The sequence below is a fragment of the Hyla sarda genome, chromosome 1 (genome assembly GCF_029499605.1).
Source record: "Hyla sarda isolate aHylSar1 chromosome 1, aHylSar1.hap1, whole genome shotgun sequence".
Lineage (NCBI taxonomy): Eukaryota > Metazoa > Chordata > Amphibia > Anura > Hylidae > Hyla > Hyla sarda.
This window is the reverse complement of record NC_079189.1, coordinates 203,079,691-203,101,002: the sequence shown is the minus strand read 5'-3', so window position 1 is coordinate 203,101,002 and position 21,312 is coordinate 203,079,691. Positions and strand designations below refer to the sequence as shown.

Here is a 21,312-nt window from a genome sequence, read left to right as displayed (position 1 = left end):
AAAACCTATCTCGGAATCAAATTTATAAGTAAAAGCATCCCAGAGTTATTAATGCATAAAGTGATAGAGGTCAGATTTGCAAAAAAAAATGCTCTCATTCTTATGGTCATAATGGCCTATGTCCCTAAGGGGTTAAACCTGATCCAGAGGGCTTTGGACCTCAGACTGGACAGAAGGCTCACCCTAAGCACACAGCCAATACAACACATAAGTGACTTACGGATAACTCTGTTAGAGACCTCTGCCAGAGACCTGACTTGAACTCAGTTAAGCAACTCTGGAGAGACCTGAAAAAGGTTGTTCACAGATTGTCCCCATGCAACAGACAGAGTTTGAGAGGATCTGCAGAAAAGAAAGGCAGATAATCCACAAATCCAGGTGTGTAAACCTAATGGCATCATCCCCAAGAAGACTGGAGGCTGTAATTGCTGCCAAAGGTGCTAAAAATCAGTACAGGCTCTCAATACTTCTGTCAAACCATTATTGTGTAGAATGTAGCACAAGGTCGCAACATAGCAAAATGTGAAAAATGTAAAGTTGGAAAACTTTATGAATGCACTGTATGAAATAGCCAAGTTTAAAGTGCATAGGAAGGGCACACTTTAATGACAAAATATGTTTTTTTTTTTACTTCAAAGCCATAGGCCCTAAACCTTCAGGAAACTGTTGTAATGTAAGTATTTTGTCATCCAACGTATGCAACCTCAATTTCCTTCATAACTAGTTTCACATACAACAAAGCATAGAGTATTTTGCTATTATGTCTAAAATTGGGAAGTACTAGTGAGAATTGCAAATACCACTTTTTATTTTTTGATCTGACCCTGCGTAAAGAGAAAAAAACTGCAGAGGGTTGCAGGCTTAAGGGGGTTATCCAGGATAAGAAAAACGGGGCAATTTTTTTTTTCCAAAAACAGCACCACACTTGTCCTCAGTTTGTGTGGTATTGCAGCTTAGTTCTAATGAAGTGAATGGAGACAAGTTGAAATAATACACACAACCTAAGGACAGGTGTGGTGCTGTTTTTGGAAGAAATAAGCTCTGTTTTTCTAATCCTGGATAACCCCTTCAACATTAAAATCCCATGGATATTATTAAGAAAACTCCAAGCATTAGCCTCAACAGGGCTAACTATCACAGTTATGAATGACCTGTAAAATGCGCTGTACCACAGAAGAGGAGGCTGCTGTGGTACAAAGTAAAGGGGAGCCATGAGGCAGGGAAGCAAGGAGACCTTGAGAAGAAGTCTTCAAGGAGTATTCCAGGATTGGAAAACCTATCCCCTATTCTAAGGATAGAGAGGGTCTGACAGCTGGGTACTGATCTCTCGTACGGGGCACTGGCTCTCTGGCCAGATACCGGGCATCACCCTCCGCATGAAGTGGCGTCCGACACCCCCCTCAATTCAGCGCTATGGCAGAGCTGTAGATTGTCGAAGGCAGCGCTTTGGCTGTCCCATAGAGTTGTATTGAGGGGGCGTGTCAGCTGCCGCTTTGTGTGGTGGTCGACACGCCCCCTTCCTGAGGACTGCCGGGGGCCCCATACAGGAGATTACGGGGGTCCTAGCGTTCAGACCCCCCATGATCTGAAACTTATCTCCCCTATCCTTAGTTTTCCAATCCTGGAGTACTTCTTTAAGGGGGGGTGGGGGTGCTAGTGCTAAAAAAAAAACAGTCAATGTGATAGGGATGCATAGGTAGCAGTCTCTATTTTGGGGCCACATGTAGCAGCCTGTGTATGGAATTTTATGGTTTGGTCTAGGACTCAATTTTGTAGTTATATTCCCTCTGTGATCTTTATTCACATGGTCTACTATCAGATATAGTAGTGAGTAGTTGTAGGACTTGGGCTGCACTGTAGGCCCAATTATGGGGGCACAAGGGACAACGGAATTGCAGTATTATAGGAGTGGGGTTTTGTGCTGTTATAGGGGCTGAGGATGGCTGCTGAAGTAAGAGGCAGGGCAGCAAACACTGCAGTTGCCAAATAAGTCATTGTAAATCAGGATGGGACAGATAGAAAGTCTACTATCAGAATCACTGGATGTAAGAGTTATGTATCTGTGACTGCATCTGATCAGTTGAAAACTGCTCTAACATGGCCATAATACAGCTGCATGTTATGGTAAGTATTATTGAACACTGTTCAAAGGTTTACTCCCATCTTATTATCTGTAACCAGAGATGGATGAGACTACAGTACAGATCTACAAAACAATACAGATCTAGAAAAAGAAGTTCTGCTTTAAAGAATTGATTCATTGGAAAAGTCATACCAGACTTGGCGAGGCAGAATTTCTTTCTACACAGAGTGAATACACTGCTGTAGTTTTGCTTAGCTGTGTTTGTAACACATCCACAGGATATGCCATAAATGTCTAAAAGATGCAGATCAAACATAATAGCTGTGCTACAATGTTAATACAGCTCCCATTAACCTCTAGTAGAGTGTAGAGTGAACTAAAGTAAAGTGTGTAAAAACAGCCCATTAAGCTGTCTGGCTTCCGAACCTCTGGCCACTCAAGGTAACTTGACTGATTAAAGGCAGTCACTCTCAAGATAGGTGTGGGTCCCAGAGGTGAGATGCTTATGCATCAAACATTCATGGTATAAGCTGTGGATAATAATTCATGGTATATGTAGTCGATAAAAATGTTCCTGTCTGTATTTTTCTTGAAGAATTGTTATGGTGCCTCCTGATGTTCACTGGATTCTCTTTTAGACCAATTAAAGGGGAACTCCGACAAAAACCTTTTTGTTCTCCTATATGCCTGGGCTGCCAGAATAGAAATAATAAACTTTAACCTAGCTCATGACATCATAGCCCCTCCCATAGACTTGCATTGAGGGGGTGGGGCATCACATGAGGGGGCAGGGCTATGCACCCGTGTATTAGGTAGCTGTGCTGGCTATATTTCCTTTTTTTTTTTGCTATGCAAGTTAGGGGGGAGTGGCACCCTCTGTAGCCGTGCACCCCTCCCTGTTCACAGGAGTTTTTTTTAAATGATAGTGGATCCTGCATGTCACCCAGTTAGAGGCCATATGACCAGCGGAGGTGAGTAGAATAAGTGTGTAAGGGTCCCATCTGAAGTGAGGCTGCCTCCGCGTGGTGGATAGAGGACATGTTTTGATCAAAAAGTGCGCTAAGAGCCTCAATTTTTTGACCAAGAGTGCTGCTGTAACCATCTTTTTAGTATACTTTACATTTGCCACAGCAGCATGTACCTGTGTATTAGGTAGTTGTGCTGGCTATCCTTCCTGTTTTTTTTTTCCATGTTAAGAGGGGTTATCCACAAATAGAAAAACAGAGCTAATTTCTTTCAAAAACAGCTTCCCGTCTGTCCCCAGGTTGGGTGTGATTTTACAACTTGGCTCCATTCACTTCAATGGGACAGAGCTGCAGAACCAACCTGGAGACAGACGGGGAGCTGTTGTTGAAATAAATTAGCTCAGATTTTCTATGCCTGGATAACTCCTTTAAAGCATAGTCATCCATTAATATAACTCACAGTAGATATGTATGGCCGACCCAAACTTTCCTGGTGATAACATAATCACAGGCCCAGGATTCATAATGGATGTCTATAGAGAAGGGGTTGGCTTCAGAAGACAATCCATTTAAACAAAATATGGACAGACTAAAAGCATGGAAAATTAAGTATATATCTATGTAAGGTAAAGTAGACCCATCAGCACTCCAAAACTTGTATTCTCCATAAAATCAACGAGCAGGCATATCCTGTAGGGATGACATATTAGAGGAAGCAGGGATTATGAGCTGCTGGTGGTTGATCAGGCAGGTAGGTATACTTTTCTTTTTTAAACATCTTTAATCCAATTTAAAATGTTTTTGCAACACTGTAATTCCGATTTAATAACTTTGTTATTCCTCCTGGAAATGTATGTGTATGATAAATTAACTGGGTGTCACCATTCCAGATGTCACTGGGATGTGTCTTTACAGAGTCTGGCACCATCAATTCAGTGCTGATAGTGTCAGAATATGTAGGGACAATTCCTATGAACCAAATGATAATTGTTTATTCACATACTTCCACTAAAAAAAAGCAGATCAATGGTAGATTTTTTTTTTTAAACTGTATATTCTTATTTAAGAGATTTTGTAATACAGAAACTAAATAAGAAACAGCAGGAACATATCGCAGAGGGTCCCAATACAGAACTAAGGCAGTAATAAATTGACAAAAGCACACAAAACCATATACAATTCCCCCATCCCGGGAAGAAGAAGCAGTCGACAACTTCCATCTACAAGGACAGTGTACATGAGGTATAACTAGTGGTCAGCAAAGAGGGAACATAAAAGACCATTGGACAACAGAGGGAAATACAAACTACCACACAAAGGACGAACGACAAGACATGTAGAAAGAGAGAAAGAGACAGAAGAAAGAAGGCATCACATAGAGCAGAGCAGGGTCACGGAGGTTGCCAACCGGAAAAGCGATCCCATGGTTCCCAAACAGAGAGAAACCAGGGCAAAGTATTATTCAAGGAGGTTGTCAGGGATTCAAGGAAACAAATGTCCTGTATAGGAGCCATTAAGTCATTCTCAGACTGAGGAAGAGAGCTCTTCCAGTATTTTGCAATGAGGGTCTTAGCAGCAAGGACAATGTGCATAAAAAGCTTAAAGGGGTACTCTGGTGGAAAACATTATTATTTTTTTTAATCAACTGGTGCCAGAAAGTTAAACAGATTTGTAATTGACTTCTATTAAAAATTCTTAATCCATTACTTATAAGTGGCTGTATACTACAGAGGAAACTCTTTTATTTTTGGATTTCTTTTCTGTCATGACCACAGTGCTCTCTACTAACACCTCTGTCCATTTTAGGAACTGTCTAGGGTAGCATATGTTTGCTATGGGGATTTTATCCTGCTCTGGACAGTTCCTGACATGGACAGAGGTGTCAGCAGAAAGCACCGTGGTCGTGACAGAAAAGAAATCCAAAAAGAAAAGAATTTCCTCTGTAGTATACAGCCACTAATTAAGATTAAGGATTAAGATTTTTTAATAGTAGTAATTTACAAATCTGTTTAACTTTCTGGCACCAGTTGATATAAAAAAAAGAAAAAAGAAAGAAAAAGTTTTCTACCAGAGTACCCCTTTAAAAGGGCTTCTTGGACAAAGCCCTAAATGAGAGATGGAGCAAAAAATAAGTAGGGGGATCCAGGGGGACAGAGACACTCAAGACACCAGTAGGCAAACACTGCACCATATTCCATGACCAGAAAATATGGAAGATGGAGCCCAATCCCACCCAAAACGCCAGCATTAGGGGGTGTGGGGTGATAGGATTCAATTTATTCAATAACTCCGGGGTCTGATACAGAGTTCTAAGAAAAGATGCTCCAGAATTTTGATTTAATGAGGGATGCAAATATTTAATAAAACAAACATGTAAGGAGATAATGGGTCTTGTTTATCTGCGCTGTATCAGACCTTCATATTGCCGATCTCTGGCTAGTGCAAGTCACTATATAGAAGTTCATTGCCATGCTCAGCTGCGGTCAGTTACAGCCCTAAAGTTATAATCCCTCTTGTAAAACATCTTTTCATATGCTGTTTAGAAGAAATCATTAAAACAACTTCTTTTCCACAGCTGCTAAAACATTTTTCCCCAAGGGAACCATCCTCCCTTTTTTGCACAATTTGACCTTGAAAGGATACATTTCTTGTGAAGCATAGTGTACATACTGAGATGGCCATCGCCAGGCTTACAGTGAATAACCAATTTAAAACAGTAGTTTCAGCATGAGAAACCGAAAATAAAAGACCAGGCAATGATTTCAATAACCCTAAACTGAGATTACTGTAAATGACTGTAAAAACGGAAAGCGGATTTTATTTATGCTGGCTTCTTTTCTTTGGCATAGTCATTATGAATGCATGATCATAGCTTCTCGTACACATCTGACCTAGTATTACAAAGGCGTACACGGGAAATTGCGAAAATGCCAATTATAAATGAGAAGTAAAGCCTTTGGACTGTTACTGGCAGCATTACAACTAGATTCAATGGACTCATAGTATGCTTAGTCCTGTGCTGAGGACTGTCTCAGTAAATATGCCCTGATTTACACTTGATTCCATACATTAGATTTAGAAAAGAGCGAACTTACAGTAAATTCGATTCGTCACAAACTTCTCGGCTCGGCAGTTGATGACTTATCCTGCGTAAATTAGTTCAGCCTTCAGGTGCTCCGGTGGGCTGGAAAAGGTGGATACATTCCTAGGAAAGAGTCTCCTAGGACTGTATTCACCTTTTCCAGCCCACGGGAGCACCTGAAAGCTGAACTAATTTATGCAGGAAAAGGCATCAACTGCCGAGCCGAGAAGTTTGTGACGAATCGAATTTACTGTAAGTTCGCTCATCTCTAATTAGATTATATAGAGCTGCCTTAGTGGTATTTTACAGTCACTTTGCAACGATCTTGAGTAATATCATGTTTATCACCGCAGTAAACAGTGTTGTACAATGACAGAAGAGTTCTGTTTATATTATGCACTTTGATTGTTTAATGTAGTAAAAACACATAATCATAGGTGCAATGTAAGGGTACATTCATATGTAGGATTTGTTGATCCGGCAAGATCATTTCTACACCCCCTCCTGCCCTATGGCTGCCATATCCATGACGTACCCTTTTATTTCAATAAGCCATCAGGAGTCAGGAAGGGTCTCAAATTGGCTAATTTTCCGACCATATTCCTTTTTTTTTATTTTTTTTTACAGTGGTCCCTCAAGATACAATATTAATTGGTTCCAGGACGACCATTGTATGTTGAGACCAAAGCTCTATGGAAACCTGGTAATTGGTTCTAAAGGCACCAAAATGTCATCCAAAAAATAGGAAAAAGTGATGATTAAAGAAAAATAAGTAGATAATTAATATAGATAAAGCAAGTTCTTACATATAAAAGTAATAGTAAGTTACATATAAAAGTAAAAGATCTGCTGGGAGCTGTAAATCACTGTCTATGTCAGTGTTTCCCAAGCAGGGAGCCTCCAGCTGTTGCAAAACTACAACTTCCAGCATGCCCGGACAGCCAAAGGCTGTCCGGGCATGCTGGGAGTTGTAGTTTTGCAACAGCTGGGGGCACCCTGCTTGGGAAACACTGGTCTATGTAGAGGACAGGAGCTTCTTCAGGGTTCTGTACAGTACACGCAATGTCCTAAAAAAGTAACATGGAGCCGCCCTCACATGATGTCCAAAGGTAACCCTGGCACAGGTAAAGTGTACAGAACATGTAATACCTCCCTGTACTGTAGGGGGCGCTACCAGACATCAGTCAGTGCATACGCTTCAGTAATACAGGGGTTTTACCAGTGAATGCCCATTCTGATTGGTCAGTTCTTCCAGCCATTGACACGTTTCACAGATCTGGACTGTCTGTAGAATTGTATGTTGAGTCTGGTTTCAACTTACAATGGTCCAGAAAAGACCATTGTATGTTGAAACTATTGTATGTTGAGGCCATTGTAAGTTGAGGGATTACTGTATTTTTTGGGGGGTGTTTTTAAACTGAAAATCATGGTCTGTTGCACTTTTTAGTCAAGTTCAAAAATGGAATATGTTTGGAGACACTTCTTGACTCCAGTTGGCTCACGGAAATCAGTGGGGTACAGTATGGATCGGGCAGGAGTTGGTTTTAAAATTCTTCTGCTCTATCTGCCTGACGGATCCACAAATCCTAGATGTTAGCGCCCTAATGGTCTATTCACACGTACAGTATTCTGTGCAGATTTGATGCGCAGGATTTTCTGCTGCAGTTTCAATGTAAACTGATCACAGCTTGAAATCCTGCGCATCAAATCTGCGCAGAATACTGTACGTGTGAATAGACCCTAAATGTGTTTCTGATGTATTCGAATGGCAAACACAATAATGCTCAGTGCAGCACAGTTGCATAAATCTTAGGCTGCTTTCACACTGTGAAATAGTTCCGTTTAGGAACTTCTGCCAGAATTTCCGTCACTATATCAGCGAAACCCGGCCGTAACAAAACCCCTGACGGCCGTGAATAAATTTCATTGCAGCCTATGGGGTTTTGTAACTGCCTGCTTGCACCCGCATATGACCGTAATCCATTCCGGACGTTATATAGTGACGGGACATCGTGGCGGAAAAATTACTGCATGCAGTAATTTTTCCGGCACGATGTCCCGTCACTATATAACGCCCGTAATAAATTACGGGCATATGCGGGTGCAAGCAGGCAGTTACAAAACCCCATAGGCTGCAATGCAATTTAGTCACGGCCGGGTTTTGCCGATATAGTGACGGAACTTCTGGTGGAAGTTCCTAAACGGAACTATTTCACTGTGTGAAAGCAGCCTTACCTCAAGATCAAATTGTAGGTTTTAGGGGTACATTTCCCTCGTATAAAACTGTTTGGTTTCTTAGCGCTGCCATACCTAGAGAGGTTTTTACCTAGAAGCAGTGCTTATAGAGGTTAATACTTTCGTATGTACAGGAGTCCTGTTATGGCTCTGTACAAATATATAGTTTACTGTTAATAAAATATAGTTTTATGTTTATAAAATATATACAATTATGTGCAATATATAGAATGAAAAAATATGTCAATTGCCTTGTGTAAAATAAAAGGAAACTAAATTAAACTTCGGTGACGCATGCCACTACAGAAGAGGTGGGTGCAAATTCTTCAACTCCACCTTGGAGATTGGAGTGGTCAATTACTGGGAGATCAATAGCAGTGATTTCTTGGGGTTCAGCCAGTTTCTGGAGAAATCTTTGAAGAGAATGGTTGAAGAGAACCTGGATGTACGTGTGGATCATATACTAAATGCTAGCATGCAATGTCAATCAGATGCTTATGGGGCCAGCAGAGTTTTGTCATTCACCAAAAAAGGCATGGACATGTGTAAAGGACAAAGCATTGATATATTTGGGGATGGTTTTTGGCTTTATTTGGACGGACCTGCTGAGTTTTACTTTGAAAGTTTTTAAGCATGTCACAAGCTAGTATATCAAATATTTAAAAATGTAGGAGAAATACAATTCCGGTCACAGGTACAGACAAGCAGGACCAAGACTGTTTCGCATTCTGTGGATGCTTCAACTTGGCCCTGAAGGGAAGCATCCATAGAAGGCAAAATGGCTGCTGCCTTACAGATCTGTATCTGTCACTAGTACACTACTGCAGCTGGATCTTGTCACCATTAGTCTGTGTGTATAAGCTACACTAAAAAGGGAGAAATTAAGACTCACTGCAGCTGTATCACACAAAACATTCTATAGTTTTTTAGGACAGAAGTTCTATGTCACCAATCTACATTTTGGCAGTGCCCTCCTCATCACAGACATGATTATAGGCAAGGGTCAAGTCCTAGGAAAAAAGTGTGGGAACTCACCCAAGATTTATACTCAAGGGCTGGTCCTGCAGGACTTCTGCTAATGGGAATGGTGTTCCTGCTGTGGAAAAAGTACAGGAACTCCGTTCCCATGCGTTCCTGCAGGACATGAGCCCTGATTACAGGGATTATCAAGGTGGAAACATTATTGATGTAAGCTGGCAAGGCACTCACTGGGGACAACTGTGGTTGCTTGGGTTATCATAATATTATGGCCAGTACATTATGAATATTGCAGCTGGCTCCTTGGCTGTACCTATAGGTTATGAAGAGGTAAGAGTCACACCTGGTGCAATTGATGTGTCAGATTTTTTCTTTTACAACTTTTAAATGAAGTACATTACAACTCATAAAGGTTAAAAGAAAATACATACATATTCCATAATGGTACATCTAAAAGGTACAGTTTGTCCAGGCTCATCAAATTATTATTTGTTAAATATTCATCATTATTCCTGTATTCCAGTGCACAGTGAGGTTCAGTAGTGAATCTGAATTGCGCAAAGTTCTGGTGCGGAGAACCAATTAGTTGCTATGGATAATACAGTTGTTCTTTTAGGCAATTTTATAAATAAGGCCTCAAGTTGAGCAGCAGCCAGGGAAATACAGGTGGAACAGATGTCAGCAATGTATCGTGGGAACTGTAATCTACCTGTTGAGGTAAGGTTGATTGTTGCTGTACTGAGAAGGAGCACATGAGAGCAACCTGTAACAAAACCAGGAAAGCTCTATTGTATATTTAGGATGCAGGATTAGTGCTACGCTTTTGCTCTGTGTGTAATAACCCTGCAGCCTTTTTTCCCATTTTTTTTACCTGAACTCTGAAATAGCTCTTAGGTGTATTCACATGTACAGTATCATCTGCATAATGGATGCGCAGGTACTGAAGCTGCAGATTTTATGTTGAAGAGTTGACTGTAAATTAAATGACTGAGCACAGCTTCAAATCCTACCCATCAAATATGCCCAAGAGACTGTACATGTTAATACACCCTAAGGGTAAGGTCACAGTGTATACATAACATTTCTCACATTGCGTAGCAGGAGAGAGCAGCTACCCGGCGGCAGCCCTGTGTGCCCAGTGAGGTTTGGAGGTGGTGTTGGCACGCTGTGCCCGCCTCCAGATCTTACTGCACACACAGGGCTGCCACAGGTAGCTCTGTGTGTCTTCTCATAAGAGAATACACAGCGTATTTCCACTGTGCAGCATATTTCGTGCAGCGTGAAATGCGCTGCATATACACTGTGTGACCCTACCCTAAGACTGGATTCACAAGAAGTATTTTGGTCAACATATTAAGCCAAAACAAGAATGAGAGAACAGACACACAAACTATGATGGAAAGATTTGCTTCTTTTTCTGGTCATATTCCTGGTTTTGGCAAAAATACTGAACAAAATACTATGTGACCCTATCCTAAGGGATTAATACAATTCTCCTCTCTAAGAACATATTCTGCAATATTACAGTATTCAGATTAGGTATTTGTTAAAGACTACGACCTTTTTAAAAGCATTTTTATAATTGCTTTGCACTTTATGTCTGACAGCCTGGTACTTCGTGCACCAGGGTGTACACTTACACCCTGCGACATGTACAATCTATGAAGCGAGCGCAGGAGCTGTGCTTGCCTCATAGAAGGGGGAGCCTTGCCGCTAGTGGCAAAAATCAGTGATCACACTGATGCCCACCAATAACATCAAAGGCATCACAGCATATTGTTTCAAAATTGGACCCCCATACCTCCCATAAACAACCTTTAAAAATCCAGCTAAGTAAGGAAAAAAAGCACAAACCAAAAGCCCCTGCATCTGTTTTCTGTGTGAGCTGCAGGTAGGGGCTGCCTTCAGAGAGTGAGCAGTGAATATAGATGAGCAGGTGTGTGAGTGTCAGCCAATCAAGGACAATCGCACACAGCACAATGAAGCTGGGCTCTCTGAGCTGAGGAGAAGGAAGTGTGATGTGTTGTCTACTTTAGATGCTAGTCATAGAGAAAAGCAGGATATGTGCTCAGTAAAGATTACACTTTGCAATACAAAGGTATATAACTTTACCTGTGCAGCTACATAAAAGGTAATTTCATTTGGCTGGAGTTTTCATTTAATGGGTTATGGTAACATTATGCTTGTTTCACCCACCACAATAATGTGCATTTATTAATAATGGGTTCTAAAGCCTCCTGCAATTGCTGGAAATCATGCAGAAGGGGTCACCTTTAAATCATGTTCAACAATATATTTTTCTATTTCAGATTTTGGATTCCTGCAGCGGATTTGCAGCTTGTATGTCCTACATTTGGATTAGGATTAGCCTCATTCATTTTTATTTTTTTTTTCAACCTGGAATTCAAATCTGGGTTCTTAATTCTTTAATGCAGATTCTGTGCAGAATCTGTTGCAAGAAACAAAGTCACAATTTTTTCCCACAATGGAGATTAGGAATCCACATTGGAAATTTTTTTGCCATATGAACCGTGGCATGGATTTCCATTAAAACCCATGGTATGTGGATTCCACACAGAATCTTACATACAATCAGCATCAGAATCCATATAGAAAATTAACTTTAGAATTTTTTCCTTCAACTTATTTTTGGGGCTTGAAAAAACAAACAAACAACAAAACAAAGAAAACAAAGAGGATACAAATTCAAAGAGGATACATTTTTTTTTCTTTCCAACACAGAGGGGGAGGGAGGGGTGGGTTTTGGGAATTAATTTTGTATTGCTTTATATTGTGATAATAGTATGTCAATGAATACAGAAATTTTGATACATAATAAAAAATAAATTAAAAAAGATACAAATTCAGAAGAATAGCATGGCTGTGGGAACACAGGAATGTTTTCTCCTGCCAAGGTCTGAGCAGGCAGAGCAGCATGTGAAGGAACATGATCATGATGAAGAAAACACTGAACATTCTTAGGCATCTTTGACCATTCCTGGGGAATTTACTTGCCGGTGTGGTAGACCACACGTATATTTGATACATGTCAGTGATGCATACTAATTATGTACTGGCATCTGAAGCAGTAGTCCTAGATTTTTTCCATCAGACCTTGCATAACTCTGTGGATGCTTTTGTGAGATGTCGATCATTATGTACATAATTTCATTCGAATAACAAACAAGAGTAATAGAATAGCAAAGTAAGTAAAGTAGGCATCAGAACTTACAGTCTTTACATGAAGGCCAGTCTTTATATTCAATTCTATGGTCTTCAAATTCAGTGTTTGTATAGGCAAAGAGGTACCGAAGAATCTCTGCTCTACCTTTGAAATTAAAATAGGTAAGCTTGTAGTTCGGCATGATGTAATCCTGAAACAGAAGAAATACAAAACCATAGGAATTATTCTATTTTATATCACATGAAACTGTGTGTCAACGTATGAATCATATACAAGCCTATGTGAAAGTGTTTTATTTTAATTACATGTATAACTGCAAATACCTACCTTAGATTGGATGGTGCCCTTTGCATTACCTTCTAATGATACTTCCCCTTATGGTGTACCATATAATAATAATAACAATAAAAATAATAATAATCATATCATACAGTAACATATCGTATGCAAAAAGCACTGCCCAACCAAATTACTAGGGAATAAAGATAGATCCTGTACAGCTCGCTCTTTTCACCATTGCAGGTTCAGGAACAATTGTGGAATTAAAGATACAGGCTCTAGCGTAGGCCTGCAAGATTTGGGGAAAATGTGCGTTGAGATTATGGAGGTAAATATTGCTATTTCGATATGCGATTGCGATATAACAAATAGTGAAATCCCTCCTATTGCATGTCCAATCCCTTCATTTCATATAGTCAATATAAAATTGGAAGGGGGGGGGGGGGGATTGGAGTACCCTAGTGCGGCAAATCTTATACCCAAGCCAAAGGTTAGGTGATAAGTTTTAGATTGCAGGAAGTCCGACTACTGGGACCCACCAGCTATCTCCTGCACAGTACCCCTGCAGGAAGTGGTGGCAGACACGCTCCTCATGTAGCTCTATGGGATATATGGAGGGGGCATGTCGGCCGCAACCTTTTGCAGGGGTCGGCAGGTCCCTTTTCTGGGGACTGCCGGGGTGCCATGCAGTAGTTCGCGTAGGTTCCAAGCGGTCAGACCCCCACGATCTGTAACTTATCCCCTATCCTTTGGATAGGGGATACGTTTTACTACACTGGAGTACTCCTTTAAATTATCCTCTTCTAACCCCTGAAAATTTCTTATTTTTCCATATACGGGGCATGTGCTGTGATCTGTATTTTTTATTGCCACCATTTCTGTTTTGATGGGACTTTTTGATCACTTTTTATTTTTGTCAGCTATGTGAAGTGACCAAAAATCAGCAATTCTGGACTTTGTATTTTTTTTTACATTTACGCCATTGACCGTGTAGTTTCATTAATGTTATATTTTCATAGTTTGGACATTTATGCATGTGGCAATACCACATATGTTTTATGTTTATTTTTATTTACTTTATTCGAAAAATGAAAAGGAAAAGGGGTAATTTACACTTTTATTAGGGGATGGGGCCTTTTTACATTTATTGAGTTTTTATTTATTTATTTTTATTTATTTTCCACAATTTTTTTTTTTTTAGTCCCCATGGGGCAGCAATTTCACACAGTGTATCTCCAGCCAAAAGCTGTAGGGTATGCTGGGAGTTGTAGTTTTGCAACAGCTGGGGACACAGAGATGTAATATTTTTCTTTCAGACACTGATCAATGCTCTGCCATTGCCATAGGAGCCTATAGCACAGCAATGATCAGTGTTATCGGCACTCCATTACTACAGGTTGCCTGCATTGTTGAAGCGCTGATCGGACAGGAAGGAGGAAGGTAGGGATCCTCTGTCCGTCCTTTCAGCTGGTCAGGACCCCGTGGTTGTGATTCAATTGCGCTATATTATGCAGACAAATGATGTGCCCTGTGTGACTGTGGGCACAACATTCTACATTACCATTATAAATATTGCATACATTCTACCCACCATGTTTTGTTATTTCCACCTTATAATTTAGTTAAACCCACTACTGATACATTTGGTGTCTTTGTGTGCATCACCATAACAGCATTAAATGGATTATGTAAGGTATATTACAAAATTGTGCAATATTGGTGAAAGCCAAAGTAGAATCCTAACATGTTGCACAGACTCAACAAATGGCTTTGTTGTCTCTAAATCTGTGTTCCCCAACCAGTGGCTCAAGTGCTTGTAACACCCTGCTTTGTGGTGTACCATTGAAGACCATAAGGACCATGGGGGGGGGGGGGGGGGGGGGTGTTATCATTGGTTCTACCTGGGTTTTGGGAGGTAAATTTGTTGCACAGTTTATCACAGTTTAGAGAAATTTCATTGTGACTTTTGCTTTAGAAGATTTTTTTTTTTTTAAGAACATAAGTTGTGATTTCAATTGATTGTCTCCAACAATCACTCAAATCTGAATGTGGCTAACAAGGTACAAAAAGTTGGGGGATCTCAGGTCAAAATAATTGTTAAATGGGCACTCTCATTAAAACTAATTTTTGCTATTTCACTCCTTATGGTAACTTAAAAAATCTTTCTAATGTACTTTGTTTAACATTTTTTAGTTTTCTATGTTTTGTGTTTAAAAAAAGCTGCAACTAGGTCTCTCCCTACTTGTTCAGAACCCATTTTCCCCACAGACTTGGCCCCACAGGCCTGGCAGAAGTAAAAAATAAGGAAATGCTGAGGGGGTGTGTGCAGCCTTGTCCAATCAGAGCTCATTTCACACACTGAACTGGTCTGGGCTGTGTGTAGCAGAGTGAGGGAGGAAGTTCTCCCGTGTATGGCTTCACATGATGTCACGCCTGCAGGGTAACACCCCTTCCCAGTCTGTGAATCTGACTGAGACTGAGCAGAAAATACAGAGCAATATCAAGGTAGAAAACAAAAAATTTATAATAATACAAATAAAGGCAGAAGGTGGTTTATCATGATGGGGACAGTGAACTGGAAGGATTATAAAATTTATCAAGATAATGAGAAGTACTATTTTTCAGCACAAAAAAAAATCTGCTTTTTTTTTTTTAATTCCCATAAGATGTACAGGTTCTTCCCAACCTCAGCCAGCAAACTGAGTTAGACCTTGGTTTAAAACATCTTAATCAGTTGTCTTCAGCCCTACCTTACCACCAACTAGCTTCTATAAAAATCCAGACCCGAAAACATTACCAAAGTCCTCAGCAGCTATGGTCTGCTATGGATTCAACTATTCTGCAATACCTCAGCTTTCCCTGGATGAGATGTGCCATCCTGAAACCTGGTAGGTACACCAGGTACACCAGCAATCCTCTATTCCTCTACCACCATTCCTATCACTGTCTAACTACATATGGCCGGTCCCTTGTGTATAAATTACACATTCATAGTTTTTTCGCTAAGAAGTCAGAGAATTTATCTGTCACATTTCTTATGAGAATAAATATAAGATATGGAATTCCTGGAATTCAACTATTGTGTAGTGGGGAAGCAGTTGCTTCCTTGTTTTACAAGATATCTTGCAAAGCAAGTCCAAGACTGAATATGACTTACTCCTTACTAAGGAAAAACTCAACTTTTTGACATTCTGAATTTCCCTCTCCTGACAACTCCTGTATTTCCTTTTCCTGAAAACAGGAGATAGCTATAGATAACAAGACATTTATTTAGAGTATGAATTACAGGATACCTTTTGAGCTGAAAATAAGATGGCTAAATATTCTGTATCCCCATAAATGAGAATCAGCATGACTCCATATTTTATCTCGTGTCCAAATACTTTTCATAGCCATATTTCCTCTACTTTTTGTATGGCATATTTTTGGAAAAACTCTATATTGTTACATTTGTGATTGTTTCACAAATTATCTAAAGAATTTTCACAAAAACATAAAGAAAAAACAACAACCTCTATGTAGAGGAGGTGGGTGAACAATAAAGCAATGAACATCTTTTGCGCAGAGAAGAGAAAATATAGCATGAACAAAGCAATACAATAAAACTATTGAAGGGTATATACTCTATTGGAAACATAAGGGGGGCTATGTTGCAGTAAAAGAAAAAGTATTGAAAGTGGTGAAAGTGTTGAAAGCTGGGTGGGTGGGCAATTTAAGGCTTTGTGGTTTCTAGTGCTCTAGGATCTACTTCAAATCTGAAGACCAATAAAACCCCATTTGATAGAATTTGCCTTCCTCTGATCAATATATGCGGTTGGTCTGGCAGCAAGACCTACATGTCATGGCAGCATAGGCTAAAGCCCATGAAAAGTCATTGAAAGTCAGTCTTAGGAGAAAAAAACTGATAAAAGTCCTGCACTTTGCATTTGGCCAGTAAGTTCCAACACACAAGTGAAGGGTCTGACAAGGCATGAGAGAAGGTAGGGATTTTGAGAATCAGGAACAGGGGAATAGGGAACAAAGATAAGTAGGTTAGACCATCACAGATATTCAATGTAGTAGAAATCGTAGGGTGAGGAATGGAAGCCTTTGTGCTGATGCACCAATAAGAGGAGTTAAAAGGGAAACTGACAGCTGTTTCACCCACATTAAACTCAATACACAGGGTCATAATGCGGGTAAACTGGATTAAACTGATGTATAACTCACCCGCATCGGTGCTGCCATTAGGCTAAGTTTCTACTTGTTTTTTTTGTGCTGCGTTTTTTGGGTAGAAAAAAAATGCCTAAAAAAAATGCCTGAAAAAAATGCCAGTGCAATTTCCTGCATCTGGATTTTTTTCTGCCGTTTTTTCATTTGTGTGGAAATTGCACCTTGGCAGTTTTTTTTTTTGGTACCCAAAATTTGTTGGGTAGAAAAAAATAAAAAAAAAAATAAAAAAAAGGATGAAGCAGTGATGGAAAAATATTTTATTAAACAAAATGTATATAACAACATTTTTATTATTTTTTAATAAAGTGCGTGTGTTTCACTTTTTTCTCTATTTTTTTTAATTTTTTAGGTAGTACTACTACTCCCAGCATGGAACAGACTGTTCCATGATGGGAGTAGTAGTACCTGTAGTATAGACATATCGCCCCAGGTGTCAGTCTTGACACCCGATGCGATCGTCCATAATATAGCAGAGATGCGGCTCTATACAGTGCTCGCATCTCTGCTCTGTACTCCAGCCAGTGATGTGAATAGAACATCACATTCATATTTTGAATTTTGAGCTGTGATTGGCTGGATGGTTGCAGCCAATCACAGCTCTGAGGGAAATATGCATGAGTGAGTGGCCGAGTATAGTGCAGAGATGCGAGTGCTGTATACAGTCGCTCTGCATCTCTGCTATAGACAGGACGATCACAGCGGATGTCAGTAGTGATACCCGCTGTGATCTTTCCTTAACTGCAAGTACTACTACTCCCAACATGGTGCACACTCTGTTCCATGCTGGGAGATGTAGTACCTGCATTAATAGACAGATCACAGCGAGTGTAACTTCTGACACCCGCTGCGATCTGTCTAGTAATGCAGGTACTACAGCTCCCAGCATGAAGCAGAGTGTGCTCCATGTTGGGAGTAGTAGTACCTGCAGTTAATGTATAGATGCGGCCGCTCTTCTCTGGTGCCCTGCACGGCCGTATATATACACATATTCCTAATTCCCACAGAGAGCTGTGATTGGCTGGAACCATCTGACCAATCACAGCTCTCTGCGGGAAATATGAATATGTGTATATATACGCCAGTGCAGGGGACCATAGAAGAGCATCTGCCGAATCTATACATTATACAGGAGGATCGCAATGGGCGATCTGTCAATTAGTACAGGTACTACTACTCCCATCATGGAACAGTGTGTTCCATGCTGGGAGTAGTAGTATTACCTAAAAAAAAGGTAAAAAATAAAGAAAAAAAGCGAGAAACATACACACACTACATTTTTCTTATTGTCAGCTACATTTTTAGGTCCCCGCCCGCCCACATGAATTGATCCCTGTTTAAAAAGTAATACAAATTTTGTTATAAAAAGATACATTTCATTAGATACAATTTTTTTCTTCACTACTGTATCTTTTTTTTTTTCTAATGGTCGCTGAAGTCCAAAAAATAATAAAAACCGCCTGCAAAAACGCCAAAGTTAAAACCCACATATCGTTTTTATTGGCATTTTTTCACTCCCATAGACTTCTATGGGAGAAAAACGCCACGATTTTGACAAAAAAATTAATAAAAATAAAAATCGCCAGTGGCTCAACATGCTGCGATTACCAACAATCTGAAAAACGCCAAAAAGAGTGAAAAAACGCCAAAAGGATAAAAAAAAAAAAAAACCCGCCAAAGTAAAAAACTCCAAGTGGAATAAGCATTTTGTGATTTCTCATTGATTTACAGCTAACATCTGGCCGCAGTATTTTTTGCCCCGAAAAAACGCCATACGGCAGAATTGGCATTTTTCTTGTCGTTTTCACAAAAAATAAAATAAAAAAAAGTTGAAACTTAGCCTTACAGAGATATAGCCAGTATTAGCCTACATTGCTAGTATGATAATTATCCCCCTTTATACAATTGAGGAGAGAGTACGGCATCCTTTCCTTCTTCCCCTCTGCTCCCATATGTAGCAGTCCTCCATGTATCACTATAAGAGAGCTAGAGATACACAAACATGGTATCTCCAGCTCTCCCATAATGAAAAATGGAGATGCGTGTTGACCACTGCTTCATACCGTGGTCGACAGTAATCCATGCACGAAGCAGAGGTTGCTCTGTGCATGGAAAGAGCCAGGTGCTAGGCTGAAGATTGCGGGGGTCCCAGCGGTCAGACCCTCATGATTAGACACATCCCCTATCCATAGGATTCTGTGGATAGGGGATAAGTACTCATGTACTGAAATTTCCGTTTAATTACTTCCTATTTATAAGATCGGGTATAAAACTAGCATATTTCAATGGCTAATGCTGAGAAAATTGTAATCCTTTGTAATTTCAAAAAAATTTCCAAAATTACAAAAAAAATTATAAAAAAAAAGTTTCATACAAATTAACACCATGAACCACTCAATTTTATTTTTTCAGGTTTTTTTTGTTTTGTTTTTTAGAGAAATAGATTGACCTGCTAAAAAGTAATCAATAACACATCATTGCATTTTATTTTTAGAGTAGATTATGCCAGCAAAAACAGGCGTGGCAGCTGTGTAATCCGATGATACTCACAAAGAACTTACTGTAAAGGCACATGTAAGCATGAACCAGAACTGTATATGTGAAATATAATGGGGCAAGTATGACAAGATCTGATCTTCCTATCTATTCTCAGTGCAAACAAAATAGAGAGAAACACTAACAATAAAGTAGCACAAAGAGCAAAAGTCTATTATGTGAGCTTTCAATGAAAACATAATGCAAACTAGTTCCATATTTACTTAAAAGGATCATTTATACTGAGTTTCTACCAGCACATGATATCACATTACTAAGACTTGGTCGCATAGAAAAAACTGCATCTACTGACAACATTTCGAGGCAGGTACATTGCAGTAAAAAGGCAAAGGCATAACTAAAAAATAAAGTTCCCACGCCTAAGTGCAAAATCTGTAACAGCGCCCCCACCGAACATATCCCATTAAAAACACTTGTGTCTGTAACAATGCTGGTTCTCACATCTGAATTCCTATATAGTGTTGAGCGGCATAAGCCACATTCGAATTCGCGATATTTCGTGAATATATGGAAGAATATTCGTCATATATTCGCTAAATTCGCATATTCATAATATTCCCGTTTTTTTTTCCGCATATGCGAAAATTTGCGTATGTGAAAATTTATGAACTTTATAGTAAGTATACCAGTGTAACTTGATAGAAGCAGCAGAAGGGAGGGATCAATATTCGCGAATATTCGCATATGCGAATATTCGCCCGGCAGTCTCACACAGTAGTATTAGAGCCTTCTTTACACCACGCAAGCTGGAAGCAGAGAGGGATGATCACTGTGATGTGTACTGTGAAAAAAAAAGCGAATATTCGCAATTCCGAATATATAGTGCTATATTCGTGAATATTCGATATTCGCGAATAAAATTCGAATTGCGAATATTCGCGAGCAACACTAATCCTATATAAGGGACAAATTATATAGTACTCAACTTTAGTGTACTATAGGTCTGACCATAACTGATCTCTTCCTGATGTACCATTTGGTACATCAGGAAGAGATCAGTTGTGGTCAGACCTAAAATGCAGGGTTCAGGGCGTGAGCCAGCCGTGGGCAGCGCGACTAAGACTGAGAGTATAGATACTCCTTCCAAGGTTTCCAGTCCTGGAGGAAACGCTCGTGGTTATGGGTACTCCAACTGGAGAGTTCCTCCATCCTGCACAAATTAGAGACCTTGCAAGTCCACTCCTGAACAGAGGGTGGAGTGGAATATTTCCAGTGTAGAGGTATCAGGGCTTTTGCTGCTGTTAGTAAGTGATTCAGCAGTGATCTATAGGCAGGGGTACAAGTAGGGGTGGGAAGCCCCAAGAATATCTGAGCCAGAGTGCGAAGGATATCGCACCCCATCACCGCCTTCAGTACACCTGTGATGTCTTTCCAGAAATGGGAGATGAGCGGGCAAGTGAGGGTGATTTTATAAGCCATGATTTCTATAAAAAGGAAATAAAATGTTCTTATGAAGTCTATTAGAAAGGCTCAGGTTTTGCCAAGATGTACAACATATAAAAAGTTTTGGAATCTGACTGTGCCCGTTTAATGAAACTAGATTTACCTATATATAAAATGTCATACAAAAATATCAGACAAAAAAGTGCTGGAAAGGGAGATGGGAGTGAGGGTATAGGTGACACTGGAGACCCTACCTATCTAGGTGGAGATCTCCTGTCACTAAGTGTGGATAGGGGCAGGGAATTAAGGTACAAAGTAATACATTAAACAGTTTAGTAGACCTCTCTTGCCAATGTTT

General features: G+C 39.9%; 1 protein-coding gene across 2 annotated transcripts in view; it reads right to left on the bottom strand.

The window, feature by feature from the left end:
• HPGDS (hematopoietic prostaglandin D synthase) overlaps positions 1 to 21,312 on the bottom strand; it is an 81,000-nt gene that overhangs the window by 40,304 nt on the left and 19,384 nt on the right. For both annotated transcript variants that reach the window (XM_056567452.1, XM_056567443.1), the window contains exon 2: positions 12,576 to 12,717. In XM_056567452.1, the coding sequence (XP_056423427.1) occupies positions 12,576 to 12,708 (133 nt within the window). In that variant the 5' untranslated portion in view covers positions 12,709 to 12,717. The remainder of the gene's footprint in view (positions 1 to 12,575; positions 12,718 to 21,312) is intronic.